This window comes from Eptesicus fuscus, chromosome 1, assembly GCF_027574615.1.
Source record: "Eptesicus fuscus isolate TK198812 chromosome 1, DD_ASM_mEF_20220401, whole genome shotgun sequence".
In the NCBI taxonomy this organism is placed as follows: domain Eukaryota; kingdom Metazoa; phylum Chordata; class Mammalia; order Chiroptera; family Vespertilionidae; genus Eptesicus; species Eptesicus fuscus.
In genome coordinates this window covers 7593803-7617465 of record NC_072473.1, presented here as the reverse complement: position 1 = coordinate 7617465, position 23663 = coordinate 7593803, and the positions used below count along the sequence as shown (strand labels likewise).

At 43.2% G+C, this 23663-nt stretch overlaps 1 protein-coding gene and 1 pseudogene across 1 annotated transcript in view; one reads left to right on the top strand and one right to left on the bottom strand.

Annotated features, from left to right (window-relative positions):
- Positions 1 to 17751, bottom strand: part of CA5B (carbonic anhydrase 5B) — a 32986-nt gene extending 15235 nt beyond the window's left edge. Inside the window, exons 1-2 of the mRNA XM_008154930.3 lie at positions 17727 to 17751; positions 7463 to 7649 (exon numbers count right to left, since the gene is read on the bottom strand). Of these exons, the coding sequence (XP_008153152.2) occupies positions 7463 to 7604 (142 nt within the window). The 5' untranslated portion in view covers positions 7605 to 7649; positions 17727 to 17751. The remainder of the gene's footprint in view (positions 1 to 7462; positions 7650 to 17726) is intronic.
- A 4337-nt stretch (positions 17752 to 22088) lies between these two features.
- On the top strand, positions 22089 to 22233 carry LOC129150369 (small nucleolar RNA SNORA48; annotated as a pseudogene).
- The last annotated feature ends 1430 nt before the right edge of the window (positions 22234 to 23663 follow it).

Below are 23663 nucleotides of genomic sequence, written 5' to 3'. Positions count from 1 at the left end.
AAAATATATATATATGAACATATTAATGAAATTTTCAATAATGAACATATTCAACAAAGTAAATGGGGAAAGAGGAGAAATAATTTTTGGAAAGCAAATGTTCAGTCAACCATTAACGTTTTAATTGGTTGGCTAGTAGAAATAAAGGCTTGCATTGCATGCATCCTATAATTTTGCTTGCTGTTTTGAAGATTTCTGGATTCCTTACACACAATGTAATATTGTAGGCTTCCAGTTGACATTAGAGCACACTCTAGGGTTTTGGAAAAATTAAGAAAGATACTGACGATTGTGAGAAGATAAGGAGTAATTTCTTCTTAGTTTGAGACATATAAAATGTTCAGGGTTTAGGGGCCTTGTTGATGGAGAGCAGAGTGAGTCACCCCAATATCTCTTTGGCACAAGAATTATTTTAGGCTGAATTTTTAAAAAATATTTTATTGATTTTTTACAGAGAGGAAGAGAGAAGGATAGAGAGTTAGAAACATCGATGAGAGAGAAACATCGATCAGCTGCCTCTTGCACACCCCCTACTGGGGATGTGCCCGCAACCAAGGTACATGCCCTAGACCGGAATCGAACCTGGGACCTTTCAGTCCGCAGGCTGACGCTCTATCCACTGAGCCAAACCGGTTTCGGCTAGGCTGAATTTTTAAAGAAACAACTGACACATGAGAAGGTCTGAAAATGCAGTAGAAGTTATCCTCTTGTAAGAAACATTTATATTTGTAAGGGAATCTTCATTTTTAAGGGTGTCTCCCTCTCTGTACCAGGAAGAAGACTAAATCTGTAGACTCTCATCAATGGAGAAGGCACTGACTTAAATCTATATAACAACCTTACTCTTGTTTACTGTGCTTTTCCTGATACCCTCCCATACTAGAGCCCTGCCCCCAAATCTTTTGTCTTTAGCTGAAGACTGTATTTAAGGTGGTGGCTTGGGCCTTTGGGGGGAGTTATTCAGTTTTCTTGAGTCTCTCCCATGTATACAGGTGGTATCCATGTTATTAAACCTTTGTTTGTTTTTTTCTCCTGTTAATCTGTCTTTTATTATTGGAGGGGGTTGGGTCTCAGTCCAGAACCTAGAAGGATAGAGCAAAAATTATTGTTCCTCCCCTACACTGTCATATCATTCAGAAGAAAGGAAAATGGGGGGAAATAGAGATACTTAAGGCCTTAAGGACAGACTCAAATACTTCTTGAATCACAGCAGAGAAGTATGTCAGACCAAAGAGAACCAGAGAGAGATAAATTCCATTGGAGGAATTATATGGTCCTATTTAAGTGTGTATGCTAACTTCACCTCTTATGTAAGCAAGATTTGAAGATTATGGAGCCATTATGCAAAACCTGGGTAGAATATTACCATTGCTAAGGTTCCTGGAGTTCTGTTTATAATATTAAGTGTACAGATACATTTTATCCCACATGGGCACTGATAACATCACTTATGCTGATTTTTCTACCAAAAATTCAAGAACCAGGTCTTGTAATTGCACAGGAACTTCATTTCTTTAATATGACTTCCCCCCTTAATTCAAGCTAGCTTTGTCCAGTCAATAGCGGCATGGCATACTGCATGTCCACTCCCTTAATCACAAAGCCCTTAGGACATCTGGTTCTGGATAGCATCATAAGGTCTTACGAACAAAACCTCAGGTCTGTTGATCAAGGGAACAGTTTCAAACTGAAGATAACATCTTGGCCTCAGTTGTGTGTCAGTCCCAGGCCCATGAAAGCATAAAATCTTTACCCTCATAAAACTGGACAGAATGACACCACAGCTGACATCAGGACTTAATACAATAACCACTGCTTTCTATTCTGGCCCCAAATAATCAGTAGAGCCCATGACCTCAACTCCCTTAGTCACAATGATTAATAATTGTTTCCGTATATAATCTGCCCTCATACAGGCCATTGGAGAGCTAGGTCTTTGAGCATTAGCTCACTTGTGTCTCCAAACTTGGTGCCATTTTCTTAAATAAACATTTACTTTCTTTGCTGCAAACTCCTGCTCGTGTTTTATTGGGCTTTGATGTGTCTAGGCAAATGAACCCCTTTAGTTTGGAACAGTCTTTGTGGCAAGTCCCTGATAAATCTCCACAGGCTTCCTGATAACACAAACAGACCTTTTGAGACATCCATGCATGATGGATTGAACCCATGTATATGATTTGGGGTGTTATAGTTCTCTGCCCTTTAGAAGCACCATACGTAGGTAAAACCAAGAACAACAGGAAATCATTACTAATGACCCTCTGCACCTCACCTCACTGCTATGAATGAGTCTAAGGATTTAACAAGGCAGCTGCTATACAGTCAAATAACCTTGTGCATGGCAGGGTCCCTGACACTCTTCTTTTCATTAAAAAAAAACAACAAACAAAAACAAAAAACAGACATTTGCCTCTGATTTACTCTTACATAGAAAACATTCTTCTTTCTGAGGTAGCTGCCCAAAGCTGGAAGTGCAAGATCTTAACCTTGTCTTTTTGGGCAAAAGTACCCCAGCAGTACAGACATAAAGCTCTCCTGGTAGTTTCCAGGGCAGTAGTTCTCAACAAAGTGATTCTGCCCTCAGGGGATATTTGTCAGTGTCTAGAGACATTTTTCATTGTTATAACTGGAGGAGGGTGCTACTGACATCTAGTGGGTGGAGGCCTAGGATGCAGCTAAACATCACACAATGCATAGATTATCTGACCCTGGATTTCAACAATGCCAAAGTAGAGAAATCTTGGTGTAGAGCTAAAAGCAAAGACAAACTCAAAGTATTCTTCTTCTTTCTATTTTTTCATATAATGCAGTACTCTCACTTGTAGAGAGGTCTGAAATCAATGTTTTGGGTTTCTCCGTTAATATAAAAGAACTTGTGAAAAACAAGAACTTTCTGTTTCAGGAATCTAAAATGGAAAATGTATATGAATTGGTATAATATACTCATGTTATAATTGGATTAAAATGCAAATTCCTTGCAGGTAGGAGCCATATCTTCCTCCTTTTTGTTGTCTTGTAGTGCCTTATCTGATATATGCCTTTTAATTTTAGTATTGAACTGCTATTGTTGGGATAAACAACTGCATTTGATTGTGTGATGTTTTTAAACTTCTAGAAATACCTCTGAGATATTGAGACTTGTGGCTGGGGACTTGAGAATTCACACTTATTGTGTATCAGTTTTATGTGATTTAAAATCTGTTCATGACAAAAGTTAAAGTTGTTTTTAAGAGTGAAATTGTTTTGATCTAAGAATTAAGTTGTTTTGATATGAGTGATGTAAACTGAGTCAGGATATTATCTCATTTGTTCTCTCAGCTCAGCTGCTGAGGGGCACTACAGGGGCTTATCCATAGCAGTATATGAAGAGACAACTACAGCAAGGGGACATCTATAATAATAAAAGTGTAATATGCTAATTAGACCGGATAGCTGAATGTCCTTCCAGATGACCTTCTGGATGAAGCCGGGGCTGCGAGGGCCAAGGCAAGCCATGGCGGCTGCGAGGGCCGAGCCCCTTGCACGAATTTCGTGCATTGGGCCTCTAGTTTAGACTATGAATACCCAGAGTTTGTGAGGACTACTGAGAGTGTTTGGTCTGGGCAATGTGGCCTGTTGGGTTGTTTCAGGGAGTTACTCAGCTTTCCTGGGTCTCTCCTATGTATACAGGAGGTATCCATGTTATTTTTTTTAGAAAATATGTTTTTTAATATTTTTTCTTCTCTTTGCATTTATAACATAATTTACTTCAATCACAGAATACATTTTTCCCCAATGCCACAAACTGTGTCACAAATGAAGCTGGTGCTGCTGCTTATCAAAATGTACAAGACAATTGATGTTTTTTATAAATCCACATTATATGTTAACCTGTTCCTCAAACTCCCTCCCCCCCCCCTTTGGCCTGGTATCCATGTTATTAAAATTCTGTTTGTTTTCCTTTGATTAGTCTCTCTTTTATTGGGCCGGGGGCAATAATTCAGAAGGGTAGAATGAAAATAATTTGTCCTCCCCTACACATACAAGTGTTATTATGTGCTTCCCCTGCTGCTCTGCAAATCAGAACTCAGCTGGCTTTCAATCAGTTGTGGGATGAAGGAATATAATAAAGAACATAACTGGGGAGGTCTGATTCTTTTTTTTATCTATGTTTCATACTAGAGGCCCAGTCCATGAAATTCATGCACAGGTAGGGTCCCTAAGCCTAGCCGGCAATCAGGGCCTATCGGGTCCTTCCAGCTGCCAGCCAGGGCCTTCCTTCTGGCTGCCGGGTGGGGCCTCCCTTCCCCGGCTGTCAGCTGCCAGACAGGGTCTTCCTTCGTTCCGCGTCACCCCTGGTGATCAGTGCATGTTATAACGAGCGATCGGTCTCCCAGTCAAACTCCCACAGGGACAATTTGCATATTAGGCATATATATATATATATATATATATATATATATATATATATATATATATATCCTACTGACCACATTAATTTTTCTTTAAGAATATCTTAGGTTTACCTCTTTCTTGCCTCACCCATGACCACCAGCCTAGTTCCAGTCTCTATAGCTCAGACTTCATACCATGCTCTTGGTTGCTTTGCTTCCTCTCTCACTCTCCTCTACTCCATTTTCCCAAACTCCAGTCTTGACATTTTCTCCAACCACTCTGACCTTTACTTCTGCTGAACTCACACTGCATTCACCCTCACACCATTTAGCACCTAACCATGTCTCGTGCAATGTGCCTTTACTTTATCTGCTCAAGGGGCCTGTGTCAACTCTAAGCCGTAGGGCCTGAATCCTGTACTTTTGCTACAGGCCCAGGGCTGAACTTGGTACCAGGCACAATGGAGGCACTTAATGCTTACCTTACTGATAGAGAAAACCAAACAAGTTGACACCAAGGCTCTCTAGCCTTACCTCTCACCCATAGTCTCTCCAACCAGGCAAGCAGGTGTACCCAGAACACCTCCTGCATTCACATGATCACAACTGCCTGGTTTTTTCTCATCTGTGAAAATCCTACTGGCTCTCAAGGTCAGTTCAAACCCCCCTCCCCCGACAGCTGCACATTACATTAAGCATCCTCTCATCTACTGTTACTCCTAGGCAACTGCTCTCTGTACCTGCACTGTCTAACATGGTTCCCACACACCCAGTGTGACTAGTTGAAATTGAAATGTGCTATAAATGTAAAACACTGAGGGACCGTGAAGACTTATATTGTTTGCAAATATATTTCTTTTTTTAAAAAATATATTTTATTGATTTTTTTTTTTTTACAGAGAGGAAGGGAGAGGGATAGAGAGTTAGAAACATCAATGAGAGAGAAACATCCATCAGCTGCCTCCTGCACACCTCCTACTGGGGATGTGCCCGCAACCAAGGTACATGCCCTTGACCGGAATCGAACCTGGGACCCTTCAGTCTGCAGGCCAACGCTCTATCCACTGAGCCAAACCGGCTTCGGCGCAAATATATTTCAAACAAAAGCAAAATATTTCATTTATAATCCTTATATTCATCTTACTTTGAAGTGATAATATTTTGGATATATTACATTAAATAAAATATATTAGTAATATTTATTTCACCTATATACTATAATTCATCTATGTTTTCTATATTAGTAGAATTACAAAAATGAACAAAATTTACCTCCCCCAGTTTTATTGAGATGCAGTTGACATGCTATTTGTTCATTTTAAGTGTGATTATTAGAAAAGATGGAATTCTCTACATAGCTCATTTTTGTGGTTCACTTTATTTAACTACTAGATACCGTTAGAGACTTATACTTTTCAACTTTCTGTTAAAAAAGTAAAACTTTATTACCTAGATAAATATTTTTTTCCACTTTAAGCCTCAAAGTGCCAGTGTTGAGAATAACCCATTCTGGGTAGGATGTGGGCCTGGTGGTAGGAAGCCACACCCAGCAACCAGAAATGTATTATAACACTGGGCAGTTCATTTTAATGAGAACACAGTCAATGTGAGAGGAAATAAAATATACTCTCAATAAAAATATATTTATGGAGCAGTTTCAAGTCCTTGGCTTTAGCTAGATCATCATTCCTAATTTACAAGCATTCCTTTCTTACCTATGCTTTTATTATGTGCAAATGGGATCAAAAGAGACTAAACCCAAAGAGAAAAAAATAGAGAAACCTTGACCTAGAAGCAAGCCAATATTTGAAAACTCTGAGTCAACCCCTTTAAACTAATGGAAAATATGAAAAACACCTCTTCAATGATATATTTATTCATTTAATCTCTCTACAAACTCACACTCATCTCTCCACAGATACAAAGTTTACCCTCTCCTATCATTTCTTAACCAGAGGCAATTTTGTCCCTTAGAGCTCATTTGGTAATGCGTGCAGACAATTTTGGTTGTTGCAACTGGTCAGGGATATTGCAGTCATCTAGTGGGTAGAGGCCAGGGATGCCATCCAACATCTTACAGTGCACAGGACAGCCCCTGACAACACAGAATGACCACCCCCATGTCAGTGGTGCTGCAGTGGAGAATCCCTGCCCCATAGAGAGGTAGATGGTAACTGGTCTTTTGGCAGGGGGATTAGATGTGAGAGGTTTCAGCAGAGACCATCGGCTGCCTCATTTGGATCTGCTACGTTTACAGAAGAACATACATTCAACAAGCTGGTCAGCTAGAAGCAACCACAATGCGTAACTCAGGAAAGAATATTCCAGGGTGTGATGCTACTGTTTTGAACTGCTGGCAAACATTAACATGCATCTTCTAGAATGTACAGATCCACAGAAATCATTCGCAGTCTGTGAGCCAACCTTAATAAAACAACAACAACAATAGCTGCCCTAGCCAGTTTGGCTCAGTGGATAGAGTGTCGACCTGCAGACTGAAGGGTCCTGGGTTCGATTCCAATCAAGGGCACATGTCCGGGTTATGGCTCAATCCCCAGTAGGGGGCGTGCAGAAGGCAGCCCATCAATGATTCTCTCTCATCATTGATGTTTCTATCTCTCTCTCCCTCTTCCTTCCTCCCTGAAATCAATAAAAATATATATTTTTAAAAAGACAATTGCTAACAAGAAACAATAAAGAACATGTTTCAAAATATTTGAACTGGGATCTCGCCCTTGTCCCATTTCTGTAGGACATCATTTTAACATGTTCAAACTGATCAAGAAAAGGACTTTCTAAACCTTACTGCAGTAATCATTTTGCAATATACATGTGTATCAAATTACCATGTGGTACATCTTAGACTTACACGTGTTATGTGTCAATTATATCTCAGTAAAGCTGGGGCAAAAAGAACTTTCCACATTCCTTTTAGAGGACAGATAGAGAAACAAGTAATTAATTCTCAAAGTTCTTAAGGCATATAAACCCACTCTGGAATGCCACTGACATCCCATCCACAAATCTTTAACATGCATGACTGTTATGAAACAAGCATCCTGCTCTCCTTAAGGTAGCAGGGTACTCACAGGCTCGGTTCCGGGTTTTGTAAGTGCAGGTGTAGAGGCTACAGGGCCTCACTGGTGTGGATCTCAGAATTTGGCATCTTCTCCACAGCAATTTGCATAAAGAGGCTTGAAGAATGACCCGCAGGCTACTCATCACCACCATCTTTGGCTTGAAGTCTTGGGCAGTTTGCAAGGAACTTGCAGGAACCTAATAACCCAGAGGCAGGAGGAGAGAGGAGGAAAAGCTGTAAATAGTCAAGATCGAGGACCATATGGAATCCCTTAAGTAAGATGGCAACATCCAGACTATCACTACACACGATGGGGTGAGAGAGGCCCAAACTTAAGAGTCAACAGGATCTGGATGACTAAGTCAGGCACCCTGCCTTTCCTTAGAGATTGGCAAATATTAGAGGTCCAGAGAAACTATGCTCTTTAACCACAAGAATGAATAGACTGTTTACAGTAGAGTTCTTAAAATTGAAAAAGATACTTCCTGAAACCCAAATTGTCTAGCATGATAGCTATATATATAAAAGCCTAATGTGCAAATTGTTTGACCGGGAGTTTGACCAGGAGTTTGACCACTTGCTATGACGTGCGCTGACCATCAGGGGGTGGCGCAGAACATGGCGGGCGTCGGTGGGTGACATGGCGGGATGGTGGAGCAGGTGAGCGGGTGTTGCCAGACCAAGGTGGGTGTGAGCAGGGGCCTAATGGCCCCACCAATTGCCCTGCAGACAGTGACCAACAGCCAGGGGCAGAGCCTCCACCCAGCTCTCAGGCATTGAGGGAGCCAGGCGGGGGGGGGGCTTCCCCCCTCACCCCCAATCTATCGCCCCACAGGTGGGATGGTGGAGCAGGTGAGGGGGTGGCACCAGGCCACAGCAGGGTGCCAGGCGGGGCTGCGGGGCTGCAAAGCTATGGGCGCAAGCTGGGGCTTAGTGCCTGTGGGTGCAAGCTGGGGCCCGATCCCCACAGGCTACCCTGAGGGACCCCACCCATGCACGAATTCATGCAAGGGGCCTCTACTTTATATATAAGAAGTAACCAAAGATGAAGGCTCCCTCCAGGCAGGCTAAATTTTTTAAAAATTAGTCTGCATCTGGATTGCTTAAAAACAACAATCCAAGATACATCCTGCCAAAATAGTCAGGGGTGGTTTTGAAATCCAAGCTTAAATATAACCAGTGACTGCCAATTTTAGGTGTAGCACTATTTTCCTTGGTTAATTGGAAAATGCAGAAGATTAATCCTGAACTAACCTACAGGTAGATTCAATTTGAATATTCATTTATGACTGCACTGATGACCTCCCTACCTCTCACATGTTCATAGTTGAGAGTCTCAGAAGACTATGCTTTACAAGGCATTCACTATAGTGTTCTGAAATTATGGTAATGTTAACTTTGAATGCTTCTTCCCCACTCCCCACCCAATATTGCTTCATCCATTTTTCCTGAAACTTCTATCCCTGGACCAAGTAAGCAAACAAGGTCAAAAATGGAAAAAAAATGTTCCTTGATTATATATTCACTCTACTATAGAATTTAAAGTGTTTAGAGTGATTACTTGAGATGCATTCAGACAACTATTCAGACACCATTTGAGCAACAATGAGTACAGTTTGGCTGCACAGCTGAGTGCTCTAGCCCTGCTAACCCTCTCAACCTCATGTCCAGTTCACACTCCTGTCTGCACACCAGCCACATGGACTTTGGTTTTTCCAACTCCTGATGCTCCCTCTAGTCTAAGGGTTTATGTAGATGCTCCTCCTTCCATAGACCACTCTCACTCCCCCTGTGGCTCATTAACTCCTATCCACCCTTTAATGACCACATCCACCGTCACCTCCTAAAAGCCTCCCTTGACTGTGGCCTCTCTTGATGAGCCCAGGGCCCTTTTGTTCTTGGTCACAGTTGAATTAAATACCTCACCAGGAATGTAATTTATGACTATTTCCACAGTATCTAAGCCCCGTGGTGGTAGAGACTATTTATATCTCAGTCACAGGTGCATCTCTTAGGGACACAGTGTCTGTCACATGATGGCTACCTGATGATTTGAAGAGGGAAAGACCTTTATCCTAATTTCAAGAACTGAGAACAGTGAAGTGACTGCTAGTATGTTCTCAGTATGAAGGGATTTTTCCTTTTCCTACACATCACCATCACCCATTTGCAGGTTTATTTATACACTTTGAAATCCTATATAATAAAGAGGTAATATGCAAATTGACCATCACTCCAACACAAGATGGCCGCCCCATGTGGACACAAGATGGCCACCACAAGATGGCCAGCAGGGGAGGGCAGTTGGGGGTGATCAGGCCAGCAGGGGAGGGCAGTTGGGGGCAACCAGACCTGCAGGGGAGGGCTGTTGGGGGGACCAGGCCTGCAGGGGAGGGAAGTTGGGGGTGACCAGGCCGGCAGGGGAAGGCAGTTAGGGGCAATCGGGCCAGCAGGGGAGCAGTTAGGCGTCAATCAGGCTGGCAGGGGAGTGGTTAGGGAGTGATCAGGATGGCAGGCAGAAGCGGTTAAGGGCAATCAGGCAGGCAGGCAAGCAAGCGGTTGGGAGCCAGCAGTCCTGAATTGTGAGAGGGATGTCCGACTGCCCAGTGGGATTGGGCCTAAATGGGCAGTCGGACATCCCTTGAGGGGTCCCAGATTGGAGAGGGTGCAAGCTGTGCTGAGGGACACACACCCCTGTCCCGTGCACGAGTTTCGTGCATCGGGCCTCTAGTGTATAAATAAATGTATTTATATACATTTATGAAAACACTTGAAAATGTTTAAGAGGAGGGTCTCATATCCCTTCCTATAAGATATGAAGGACCCCTAAAGTTCTGCCTGATCTGTAAGAGGAACCTATTGAACCCAACCTGGTGTCACAGAGATGGGAGTTCTGCCAGTAATCATTTTCATTGAAACATTTATTATCATTTCCTTTGCCCCAGGCACCATGTTGGGGGCTGGGATGCAAAGAGGAACAAGACATGAACTCTAGCTTCCAGATGTGCAATGTCTCCTCCTAGGAGCTTCTTGAAATGCACATCCCATGGGAAGGAAAATACACACCAATCCAGTTCTCAGCAGGTGTTAGTGCTCCTCAGATTCTGCCCTCAGCCTATTGGAGGCCTCTAAACAGTTTGGCAATGCCAGGGGAGGGCAGCTGCCAAAAGGCACAAAAAGGAGAAGCCACTAAAGACACATATCACTTACAGACTTGAATTTTATCGTTCACAGTCTTTCCAAGAAGAGTGTAAGATTTTTTAAAAAGCACATTAGGATCCCCAGGGATGCAGAGAAAGGAGGCACCTGTCCTGATTTCACCATCCACTCTCTTCATGTACCTCACTGCTGTTAACTGGCTGTGAACTAGCTCTTCTACCCTTGACTCCACCAGCTCTGAGCTAGAGGGGAGAAGGCTAAACCCATGGGAACCATGAGGTGTGTCTAGTGAAGGCATAGGGCAGTTACTTCCTATTACTACCCTGAAAGGAACAACTGAGGGCTCAAAGCAGAATTCTTATTAACTAGAGGCCTGGTGCACAAAATTCGTGCACATGGGTGTGTGTCCCTCAGCCCAGCCTGCACCCTCTCCAATCTGGGTGATCACTCCTGATCACTCCTGCCATCCTGATCACTCCCTAACCACGCCCCTCAAAGGATGTCCAACTGCCCGTTTAGGCCGGATCCCAGTAGGATCACCCCTAACTGGCCTCCCCTGCAGGCCTGGTCCCTCCCAGCTGCCCTCCCCTGCTGGCTGATTGCCCACAACTGCCCTCCCTTGCAGGCCTGGTCCCTCTCAACTGCCCTCCCCTGCTGGTCATCTTGTGGCGGCCATCTTGTGTCCATATGGGGGCAGCCATCTTTGACCACATGGGGGCAGCCATCTCATGTTGGAGTCAATCTGCATATTACTCTTTTATTAGATAGGATTAGCTATTAGTGCATGTGCCTGGACAAATATTGTATGTGCTGTGTGCTGTTGTCCGTAACACTTTGCCAATGATCACACTGATCTCAGGGAGCAGAAATGCATGACACCACATGGAAGGGGACTGGCAGGAAGTTCTTCAAACCCACAGAGGCTCCACACCTGCAGTTCTGACTTCCTACCTGGGGTCTTTAGGGCTGTGACACCTGAAGTATGTCTTCACTAACAAAAGAAGTTGGAAATTCTCAAACCAAATTAGAATCACTTTTGTTCATAGTAGCTTTATGTGTGTTTGTATATATACATTTTTGGAGGCAGCAGATGTGTCAAAATGTACCTTATTTCTGTTTTTCTTTCTATCCCTGAATTGAAGCAGTAATGAGTGACTATCTCATTCAAAGCATTGTGCTGGGTAATGATGAAAAAGTCATGTTTTTTTTTCACCATTCCCACAAACTTGCAATCTACAAGGAAAAGCTATTTAAACAAACAATTTTTGTGGGATTTTTTAGTTATCTTTTTATTGTAGTAAAATATACATAATATTGATCATTTTCGCTTTTTTAGTGGCATTAAATACATTTACAATGTTGTGTACCCATCACAAGTATCTATACCCAAAAATTTTTTATCACCCCCTGTATAAACTCTACCCATTAAAAGATAACTCCTCATTCCTCATGATGTCCCGAACCCTGGTAACTTCTTTTCTACTTTCCATCTCTATGTATTTGCCTATTTTACATACTTCATATAAGTGGAATTATACAATATTTTTCCTCTGAGTATGGTTTATTTTACTTAACGTAATTAAACAAATACTTCTTAATCAAGTTAGATATGAAGACAGCCCTGACTTAATTCAATGAGAACAAAGGGCAGAGGCTCTAAGTTTCAGGATGGGGTAACATCTTAAACGTGTGTCATAGGAGAGAGACTATTTTAATAAGAGGCACAAAGACAGAGAGATGGATGGGGTAATGTCAGCAATGATGAGGATATTATGGGGGAGGCAGGGGTACTTAGGAACCAAGGCCAAAGAGGACAATTGAAGTTGAAATAGGTAGAATCTTGGGCTTATTTCGTAATCAATCCCAGTGTTGTGGGGAGGTGGGGAAACATGTGGAAAAGGACTTCTTTCTTGCTTATAATCTAGATTTTTAAAAAAATACAGTAAATTCTGGGAACACAATGCCAACTGCAAGGTATACTCAACAGAAGGGACTTGCTGGTCTGCCCTTCAAAGAGAATGTTGTGATAAGACAAGGTCAGCAGCATGCCTGACCACCAAGGGAGTTGTAAAGATGGGTGGGCGTGCCCTTGGCCCTGCACAAGGGGCCATGTGAGGGTCAGAGACCTGTTACCGAGGCGCCCAGAGAAGTCTGGGTAACTGATCCTTGGTTTAGCTCCAGAGCCATCAGGAAAGCCCTTAGGGCAAGTCTGAGTTGGCGCAATAGGCCAGAGCAGTACTGCCTTGGGGACTGCTCTGCATTCTGCAATCATGCCATCTGTGCACAATGCCAAGGCTGGCACCTGATGACACCTCACCCAGAGGAAGTGTCTCTTGCCTACTTCCAGACTGGCTCTCGAGGACTAGGAGGACACAAGAGCTCCAGAGGCCTGACGTCAACCTCACCTTCTAGTTCCTCCCCCACAAAGCCCACCCAATAGTGGGCTGCATGTAATGGTCTGGAAGTCTGAACTTCTGTTTGTCTCCTAGGAATACTGTTGATCTCACTGCAGGGGACACTGACTCTGAAGACGACCTTGTGTTTTTTTATAAAACCAAAATGTTGTTTTTGGTAAATGAAGCCAAGTGTATCTGAACCTCCCATAATCTCAAGTCTGCTATGGATATTTGTTAAGGTATTGGCCCAGCAGATGCCCAGGAGACACAGTGGAAGGTAGGGAAGGATGGGGATTTGAGATTAATTCAGAGAATATAAATTTCCAAGAGACTGGAAGACTTTCAAATATTATTCCATGTGTACAGGAGGAAGCCCTGATGGTTTCTGATGACTGTGGGCACAGTGCAGGATGGATGGGAGTGGGCAAAGAGTGGAGCCAGGAAAGTCAGTGACGAGATGATTCCTCCAACCATCCTTCCTTCAATTCCACCACTCTTTGTTTCCCCATCACTCTTTTATTCCTTCATTCATCAAGATGTCAATCAAACATATTAAATGCCAGACACTGTTCTAGGATCAACAGGGTAATAAAACAAAGTCTCTACCCTTGTGGAACTTATATTCTAGTAGGGGGATACAGACAACAAACAGCAATGATATAACAGATTCAGTGAAAAGTACAGCAGGGTTAGGTGAATTTGGAGTGCCACTGGGAAGGGGGTGTCCGATTTTTAAATTAATTGCTCAGGGGAGGTCTTATCGAGAAGGTGAAATTGAGCAAAGGATTGAAGGAGGTAAAGGAATTTATTATATGGGTATCAGGGTGAAGGGTATTCTAGAGAAAGGAAGTTGCTTGTGCAAAGGTGGGAGTGTGTCTGGCACATACAAGGGATGGTAAAGAGGCCAATAGGACAGGAGTGAAACAGCAAGAGGATAGGAGATGAGGTTGAGAGGTAATGGATGACAGATCAAGTAGATGTCTGGGCCACTATAAAGGTTCTTTCTCCAACTCAGGTTTCTCAACCTTGGCGTTGTTGACATTTTTGACCAGACAACTCTTTTTTTTGGGGTGGGGGTGGGGGAGCATCTTGTGCATAGTAGGACATTTAGCAACCTGTCTGGTCTCTACCTACTAGATGCCAGTGGCACTCTCCCTCCAACTGTGACAATCAAAACTGTGTCCAGACATTGCAGATGTTCCTTGGAGAAGGGGGATCAGCTCTGATTGGGAACTACTGCTATAAGAGAAATGGGGTTACGATGAAGTTTCTGGAGCAGAGGAGGGACTTAATCTGATTTATATTTCTAAAAGATCATTCAGGGTACGCTATTGGAAATCAAGTGGGATGTAAGGCAGGAAAGAATCAGGGAAATCATTCAGATAATGCAGGGGTTAGATCTAAGGATGTTGCAGTGGAGGTGATGAGAGGTGGTTGGGTCTTAGCTACAACTGGAAATACAGCCTGTAAAATGTGCAAGAGTCGAGTCAAGGATGACTGGACGATTCTTGGCCTAAGCAACTGGAAGGATGGAGTTGCCATGAACTGAGATGAGGACAATATTGTGCCCAACAGGTTTTGGGTGGGAATTTAGTAGCTCAGAATTGGGAAGTTTAAAATGAAATTCCAGTGATCCAAGTGGAGAATATAAAATACTGAACTTGATAGTGGCAGTAGAGAGGAACAAGGCACTTTGCATTAAGAGATCACCATTTTGGTTAAAAATAAAACAATAAGATTTGCACTCAACTGGGGTAGAGAAAAGGGAAGAAGCTGAAGAAGGCTTCATGGTTTTACAGCTAGATGATGCTGGTGGTAGAATGAGGATGGATCCCTGACAGAGAAACAGAACTTGGCACAAGGTGTAGGTGAGAAGGCAAAGATGACCCTCTTCATCTAATTATACATTGGATTTGAGATCCAAGGTACAGATGAGAGGAAAGGTCTAGGAGAATTGGCAAAGCAGCTCTGGTCCTCAGGAGAGGCTATGAGGCTAGAGAGAAGGTACACCCTCTCCCCACCCCACCCCCAAGAGTAACAGGTGTACAGAGGGAGACTGAAAAAAATGAAGTGATTAAGGAGGCCAAGGGATGGAGAAGGAACAGTTAAAGGCAATCAAGGAAGCAACAGAGCATGGAAAGTCAGAGGTAAAGAGGATTCCATGAAAATCCAAATAAACAGAAACTCATGCTGGGCTCCAATACCTGTAACAATAGTTGAGATTATTTATACTCAAGCCTAACAGCAATCCCATATGTTACATTAAAAGTTATAGAGGTGGTTATTTAAACTTACCCAGGATCTCATAAAACCCAAGCTCGTGAAACCACAAATAATGTTTAATTATCAAACATAATACATAACAATGAACTACTACCATACATTACTGGCTTTCACAGAAAATTTGTCCTTACTTAAGTTTGTCCTTAAAGATGGGACAGTTAACATAAAAATAAAAGGTCAAAGTGAGAGGCAACAAGTGTTTAAGATTCTATAGAAGAGCTATTTAGGAAGCACTGATTCAGGTAGAAACCCAAATTGTGTTCTGATTAGGAGGTGAAGGCAAGGGATTTTTATGAGAAAGGAAAGGGGAATAAATGCAGCAATAGAAGGAATTTCTCTGAGTGTTAATAAGCAAAGGAAGAAATTGCTATAGATGCAGGTAGGCTAACATATGATACTAATTTTAAAGAATGTCTTTCATTTTCAGTCATGTAGTCATATCTACTTTCCTATTAGCTTTGCAAACAGTTGTTTGGGATACAATGCTGTAGGCTTATTTGCTCAGTTTTAACAATGCAAAGGTTTCAGGAGTAAGACATGCAAGTCACCTTTGGGATGACAGCTCCGACTCCATTTTGAAGTGACTCCATCCCCATTAATTTTTTTACAAGCCCAGGAGGGCTAAGTTTTCTGTACTATAGTACTATGTGATCACTAATTATTGATGCATGTCTTGAATTTTACTAATTCAAGGTCCCTTATCTGCTGTCTTGCAGACTTAGAATCTCGTGAAAAAAGAAAGATACTGAAAGCCTTGAAAGAATCATTCATACATCATGTATTTATTAAATGACAGATTGAACTCTGCCTGATTAAGACATCTATATGTATGCCAAACAGACAGCAATGAAGTCCTACTAAAGGTAATGGTTACATTGAAAAAAGTTCCTTGATTCGTATCATATTGACCCGTAATTTTCTCACCTCTTGGTTTAGAAAGGAAGCCAGCTTGCAATTCTCTGAATTTAAAGGAGAGGTTATGTTTCCATGTCTTGACTGAGAAAGCTCAGCTTCCTCCTCTCACCCACTTCTTTTCTGAGAGTATGCTTCTAATCTGGGGGTTGCCAAAGGTTTCAAAACACATTCCCAGTGACTGCTTACTGTGCTGCAACAAACTATGCCAGTGTGGCCTGTCCTCCTCCCATCAGATTTCCAAAATATTCATGTTCACTCATTCACTCAACAATTCAGCCAGTCTTTACTGCATTCCAACTGCGCACCTTCACTGCCTCTCCCCTGGCTCCCGAGAGGTGTGTGCGGGCACAGAGTCGTGTCCTCGCTGCTCTTGGTCTTTTGGTGAATTTCAGTCCTGGTACTGATGTCCAAATTACCTAAGTAAAGGAGGACAGCCCTCCATAGCTTCTGAAAGGTTTCCCGTTTCCAACAGATCCAAGAACTGCGGGCTCTGAGGGATGTGCAAGGGCAGATCAGGGCTAGGGTCCCAGGTAGCTTTCCTCACCAGAGAAATCTGGCTGCTCCTTTACTGACTAGATTATCAGTAAAGGAAGTAGGGGAAGCAGAAAACAATGTGGTTTTCAGTAGCTGGGAGGGAACAAGTTCTAGCCAAATTAAGGTGTACACATTACCTTCTTGAACCTCTCAAACTTTCCCAGTTAAAATATACGGGAGGGGAGGGCACTGACATGAATATTAATGAGTTGCCACCAGCCTCAAGGCAGTAGCATTTAACACTGGATTCCACAAAGACTCGCAGCCATCAACGTTTGTACTTCCGAGGTTCTCCTCCTATTCTGGGGCAAGGCATGAAACAAAAAGGCCAGAAGGACTCGGGGAAAGCAGAAGACTGAGATTTGTCCCCGAGACACAGCTGTGATGCTGATCCCCGGCGTTGGGGTTGGGGGTGGCTGTGACTCCATCCACAGACCCTGGCAAAGCCAGGGGAGGGAAGAAATACAGCGCTGACCCAAGTTAGTCCCAGCTGGCCGCGCCTCGGCTGGTGGCACCACGAGCTCAGATTTGTAGTCCTTACCTGTGTCCAGCTATTTCACAGCAGTTTCTCGAGTTGGTCACATCCAACCGGCCCTGGCAACGCTCCCTCCCAAGGAACTGTGCTCACACTCCCCACAGATTCCCTGGGGCGGCTGTTTTCCCGGCAAGTGCAAGTAACCCTAAAGGAAGCGCAGCCTTTTGGCTGGTGACTCCCATAGAAGAGGGATGCACGGGGGGGGGGGGGGGGGGTGGGGGGGGGGCGGTGGAGAAGGGGAGGGTAATGCCCTCCCAGCTTAACCAGTCCTCCGCGCTCCGCGGTGACCCCAGCAATACGCGCAAACAGCTCTCCTGGTTCCAAGACCAGGCGGGGCAGTGCTGGGGTATGTGAGGAAGGTCCAGCCCTCCCCGAGTGGGCCAGCCCCCGCTGTAGCCAACCCCCCCCCCCCCCCCCCCGCGCCCCAGCTCCACTCGGCCACCGGCCCTTACCTGAGCGTTTTCCCAAGAGCATGAACCTTACTTAGTCCTGGGACCGCAGCTGGCAAACTTAGCCATCATAGCCACACCCCCTCGTCGGGTTCCAGGGCAATAGCCACGCCCCTCGCCCCTAAGCCACGCCTCACATGACTCCACCTCCAAGTCCTTACTTGCCGCCCTGGCCACGCCACTCCCGACGGGGCCCCTCTCAGCCTTCCGGCCCGGCCACCCGCCTCCCGCCACAGTCACGCCCCCCTCTCCGGGTCACGCCCCCGAGCTCCGCCCGGGCCCGCCCCTCCACCTTGATCACGCCCCTGCACCCCCCCCCCCTCCTCCTCCCGTGCGGAACTTTGTCGCAGGAATTGGATGTCGCGTGGGCGGCCCCCCAACCTGTCTGGAGAGAAACCCTCCGGCCGGAGAACTGAGCGCTGGCGTCCTTTTGTCGGGTGAAGTCAGACTTAAGAGGCTAGTCTAAGAAATGATTTTCCTCCGGTTTTCCCCATTTCCGAACATCCGTACGAAACACTGAGGGCAGGTGGCTCCGGAGGGACACGCCGACACTGAGCAGATGGTGCAGGCACGTTCCTTCCAGCTAGTTTTCGTGTCCACTTCACCCGAGTTCCCTCGAGCCAGTGTTCCCGTGCTCTGAACTTGAACTGTGAACCGGTGTTCCTTCTAGTCCCTTAGGCAGATGAGTGGAGTAAACGGAACTCCTGTATTCTTGATGTCTCTTCCAGATGAACTTTCCTAGGCATCCAGGGAGCTCCTGGCTCTCTAGGGCCTGTCGAGACACCACACAGACTGAAACTCTGGTTGCAGCCCTGCCTGCGCTCACAGATGACTCCGCTTTCCTTTCTCTCTCTATTTACAACTCTGAGTCCACTAGAATAATGTGACCAGGTTATAACCAGCTTTTATACCCCTGTACAGAAATCTGATTCATCCACATAAATCCTATCACTGAATACATGCTCCCCTGGCAAATAAGATGAGCCTCAAGGGGCTTACGGTCTGAAGTTGTCCCAACTTGGGTTTAGGCGTGACAATTATGACAAGAACATTAGAGAGGATGTGGCAAGGGGTTGACAAGTGAGAAAGGATTTGGTAATCACAGGTCTTCTTGAATTGATTAGTTGGAATGCTTTTGGGTAGCAAACAAAAAACCACTTTTATAGGACTTACTACATTTCTTTAAGTAATAAATTCTCAATAAATCTTCATTGAATATTTGCCTTTTTCACATGTGGAGAAAGATATATCCCCCCTTGGCAGTAAGATTTGCTACTTTTATTTCTTCATATATCAACAATAAAACTTTTATGATAGCATATTTAGTTACTTTTTTCCTTCCCAACCTCCATTGCATTTCTGGCTCATAGATAGTGGGGACATTCACAAATGTTGCACTAGAAGGAACACAGAGAAAAGAATGTTTCAACAGAACATTCTGACCCTGAGAACCCTGACTCATTTATAAAATGTTTCAACTGTCAGTCAGATTTGCCTGAAAAACTAACTCACAGAAATTGATCCAAATACAGTCTATATAAATTACTGAGTTGATTTTTATACAATTAGTTCTACCTCATCTTCTTCCACCAATGATTTGAGGCATCTTACTGAAATATAGTCATTACTGGATAAAAGAAATAGTTGAAGGAGCCAAGAAAAGGGGAGCTTAATGGAAGGAGAATAATGCAGGCAATGATAAAATTAGCATTTAAGTATGCAGGCCATCAGATCCAAAACAGTTTAAGGTTAGCCAGAGATTTAATTTTTTTTTCAATAACAGTTGACATATAATAGTATATTAGTTCCAGGCATACAACATAGTGATTAGACATTTACATAACTTATAAAGTGACCTAGTACCCAATAAGTCTAGTACCATACTATCCTTGATCCCTCCATTTACAACTCTGGGTCCAGAAGAAAAAAACAATTAAAGAAGTTATAACCAGCTTTCTTTCCTGTCCAGAAATATCTCACTGGACACTTATGGGGGAAGGGCTCTCTCCATTAGCCATTCAGTCACTTTATCAAGTCAAACCATGTTTATCAAGTACTTTATTCCAGTGACAAATAAGGCAAACCCCAAGGAGCTTACAGCCTGAAGTTGCCCCAACTTGGGTTTTGATACAATAAGAAATGACCAGAAAGGAAGGTATGTTAAGATGCAAAGGACTTGTAATGGTAAAGTTCATTTGTATATTAGGACCCACAAAATGGAGGCCATCCCAGTGGCCCAGCCCATGTCACAAATCTAAACCTAAGTCATCCTGCACTTATGGGACACACCTGTCAAGAAAACCCAACACACACCAATCACAATTGTCCAAGTCAGCTTAGCTAGCTTACTTTACCCTAGAAAACAGGAGCTGTTATCCCCATAAAGAAATCCCCGACCTCCTAGCTCATCCTGCCCTGTTTCCATGTTGCCTCTTCTAATGTTCTAGAAAACTCGCTCTTGCCCAAAATCCCTCGGGAAGAGCACCCCTCTGCTTGTGAGGCATTGCACCCCACCCCCAACTCATGGACTATATTCCCTTCCTTGCCTAAAAGACATCAAACTCGTTACTAAATGGTTTAATCATCTGACAATAACCACAGGTCTTCTTGATCTGATTAGTATGAATATCTTGGGCCAGAAAACATAGGAAGCAACTTTTAGAGTACTCACTACAGCCCTTTACACAATAAATTACCAATAAATCACCATTGAATATATATGCCCCTTTACCTCATGTGGAGTGCTACATTTCCCCCTTCATAGTAACAAGATTGGCTACATATAATTTTCCATGTGCCAGCAATAAAGATTTTAAGATCACCAATTAGTTTCCTTCTCACTCTCCATTTCATTTCTGCCTTGAAGACAGTGGGAATATTCACAAATGTGCTACAAGGAACACAGAGGAAAGAACAACTTTGCAACAGGACACTTGCATTAGGCTCACTCTGACCCTGAGAACTCTGCTTCATTTATACAAAATGTTTTCAATATCATTCATTTATTGCCTTAAAAAATAATAGGAAATGAGACCAAATACAGACTGTGCAAGTTACTGTTTTAATTTTTGTGTAGTTAGCAATAGTTTACTCCTTTACAATGATTTGATGCAACTTATGAAAATATAGGCAATACTGGATGAAAGACATAGTTGAAGGAATCAAGGAAAGGGGAACTTGAGAGAGAGAGAAAACAATGCTGCCAATAATAAGATAAACAAGTAGGCAAGCCACTGGATCCTGAACCCTTCCTTGTGAGCACAGAGGAAAATGTCCTCGTTAAAGTGTGTGTGTGTGTGGCGGGGGGGGCGGGCAGAGATTTGACTATGAACTTCTGAATGCTCATCGAGAGAATGACAATCATTTTAAGGTCTTGCTATGTTCATAAGATATAAAAGCTAGGGGTTTTGTTTGATATATTTTGAGTAGCAAGAGAAATCCCGGTCCCTCATAAAGGTGATATAAGCTACTAAGTGGGAAATAATCCCCTCAATGGAAACCATTGCTGTAATGACAAAGCACAGTGCTTTACTAGTAAATTGATGCTATGTACTATCCAAACTTTCCTATTCAGCTGAGTAAAGTATAAAAGTCCTGAATGGTCTGGCCGAATCCAGGGTAGTATTCATTTATTTATTTATGGGGGAGGGGGAGAGAGAGAGAGAGGAGAGAGAGAAATATCACTGTGAGAGAGACACATCCACTGGTTGCCACCCGCATGCACTCCCTCACCCCCAGGAGCGAACCCACAACCTAGATACCTACCCTTGACTGGGAATCGAACCAATGACCCTTTGGTGGGTGGGCCAATGCTCTAACTGGCCAATGCTCTAACCACTGAGCACACCGGCCAGGGCCAGAGGAGCATTTAGATTACTACTACCCAGGATGACAACTAGATTTCAATTTGCAAGTCAACTCCTGATTCATTCACAGAAACTGCCTGCATAACTTGTGCTGGGAAGTTTGGTGGCTGTGTCCACACTTGTGATTAACATTGCATAATGGGTGATTGGCTGTGAGCAACAACCTATCCGGCACCTCTGATTTGTAGAAATAGAGGTCCTGCATGCAGGTCTTTATAGCCTTCCCAAAGTGACATTTCATTATAGGGTGTTGAGAATCATCCTGTGTGGTGGAGAGTATGAGGTCATTGTCATTGGCCAAAACTTCAGGGTAGACACTTCGAGATATTGATTCATTCATGTGCTTTGAGGAGGAAGGTAGTTTAAGGTTCTATAATGAAAATTGGCCCCCATCACCTTTTTATAAAGGCTGGCAGAGGAAGTACGTATGGGCAGGGCTCAACACTTTTGGGTAAACTCCAATAGACAGCCTATTAGGTGATTAAAGACCAGAAAAGTCACCCCCTGGCAGTGGGCAAGGAGACACCTGATTGGTGGTATTGCTTTTATATTAACCAGGGGCCAGGCAGATATACAGTCCTTAGTTCATCCTAGCTTGGTGCCTGTGTTGGTGGCCAGAGCTATTTCATGTCTGAGGCACACAAAAAAGACCAAAAAGTCCCGCTATATTTTTCTAGCTGCAAAGATTTTAGCTTAGAAAAATAAGCATTGTGTACCAAGACCATGAAAAACTTTCAAGGTAACATTCAAGAAGCAGTGTAAATATTTAAACATCTACAAGGAAATATCAGAAAACTCAGTGTGAGTCTTGCTTTTACTACATGGAAGTCATAATTTATTGGTCTTCATTCACAGGATGAGACACATAGACAGGCACACAAGCATCCCATTTAAGTAACTGTCCTTTAAATTCCCTCTGTACGAATATAACACTGGCAAAATTACACTCATTCAGTTTGTCTAATTTTTGTTTTCAAGCAATAGTGATTAACTTTCACTGAAGTAAAAAAAATGTTAGCCTGTAAAAAATAAACCAAAGTTCATAATGGTTATGGCTGTCAATTAACTTACAAAATTTGATGAGCCGTTTGAATATCCTAGTTTCATAAGATTTTCGCATCTTACAATAAAGCATAAAATATCAGGATGAAGACAAAAATATTTCAAAGCCTGGTTTATGATATATCATGAAAGTGTTTTAAATTTTCTTTCTATTTAGGAATGAGAAAAAAATGTAATGTACCCCAAGATACTTCATTCCCAACAGTGCTGGGAGTCTTAGAAATCCAGCCTATGATTATGATTAGTCAACTGAGTTACTAGTATAATAAACAATCCAATATTGATGGGCCATGAGAAATGCAACCCTTATGTTACTAAGAATGTTTTAATCCCAAAATCAATTATTTTTACTTTCCAGCTAGATCTCTTGGAACCATGTGATACATCCAAAGCTACATAAACTCCAATTTTCCATCAGAAATCTGTAACTTAACATTATTATTCAGAGCAACCTGTGAGTACTTATCAAGTACAAGCACTAAGCATTAGGTCAGTGATGGGCAACCTTTTGAGCTTGGTGTGTCAAACTTCGCCAAAAAACTGAGCATAACTCGGGTAATGTGTCACTTTGAGGAAAAAAACATTATTTCGCAAATGTTTCATCCTCAGGAGCAGCAAATGTTTCATCCTCGGCATGCAGCTGCCTCATCGGCCACGTGTCATCAGAAATGGCTACGGGGCCAAAACTGGTTTGGCTCAGTGGATAGAGCTTTGGCCTTCGGACTGAAGGGTCCCAGGTTCGATTCCGGTCGGGGGCATGTGCCTTGGTTGCGGGCATATCCCCAGTGGGGGGTGTGCAAGAGGCAGCTGATCGATGTTTCTAACTCTCTGTCCCTCTCTCTTCCTCTCTGTAAAAAATCAATAAAATATATTAAAAAAAAAAGAAAAAAGAAATGGCTACGGGTGTCAGTGCTGACATGCGTGTCATAGGTTCGCCATCACTGCATTAGGGACTAGTGAGTGGAATGCACATTGATACTGGCAGTATACATGGATTTTAGTTAAAGGAGTT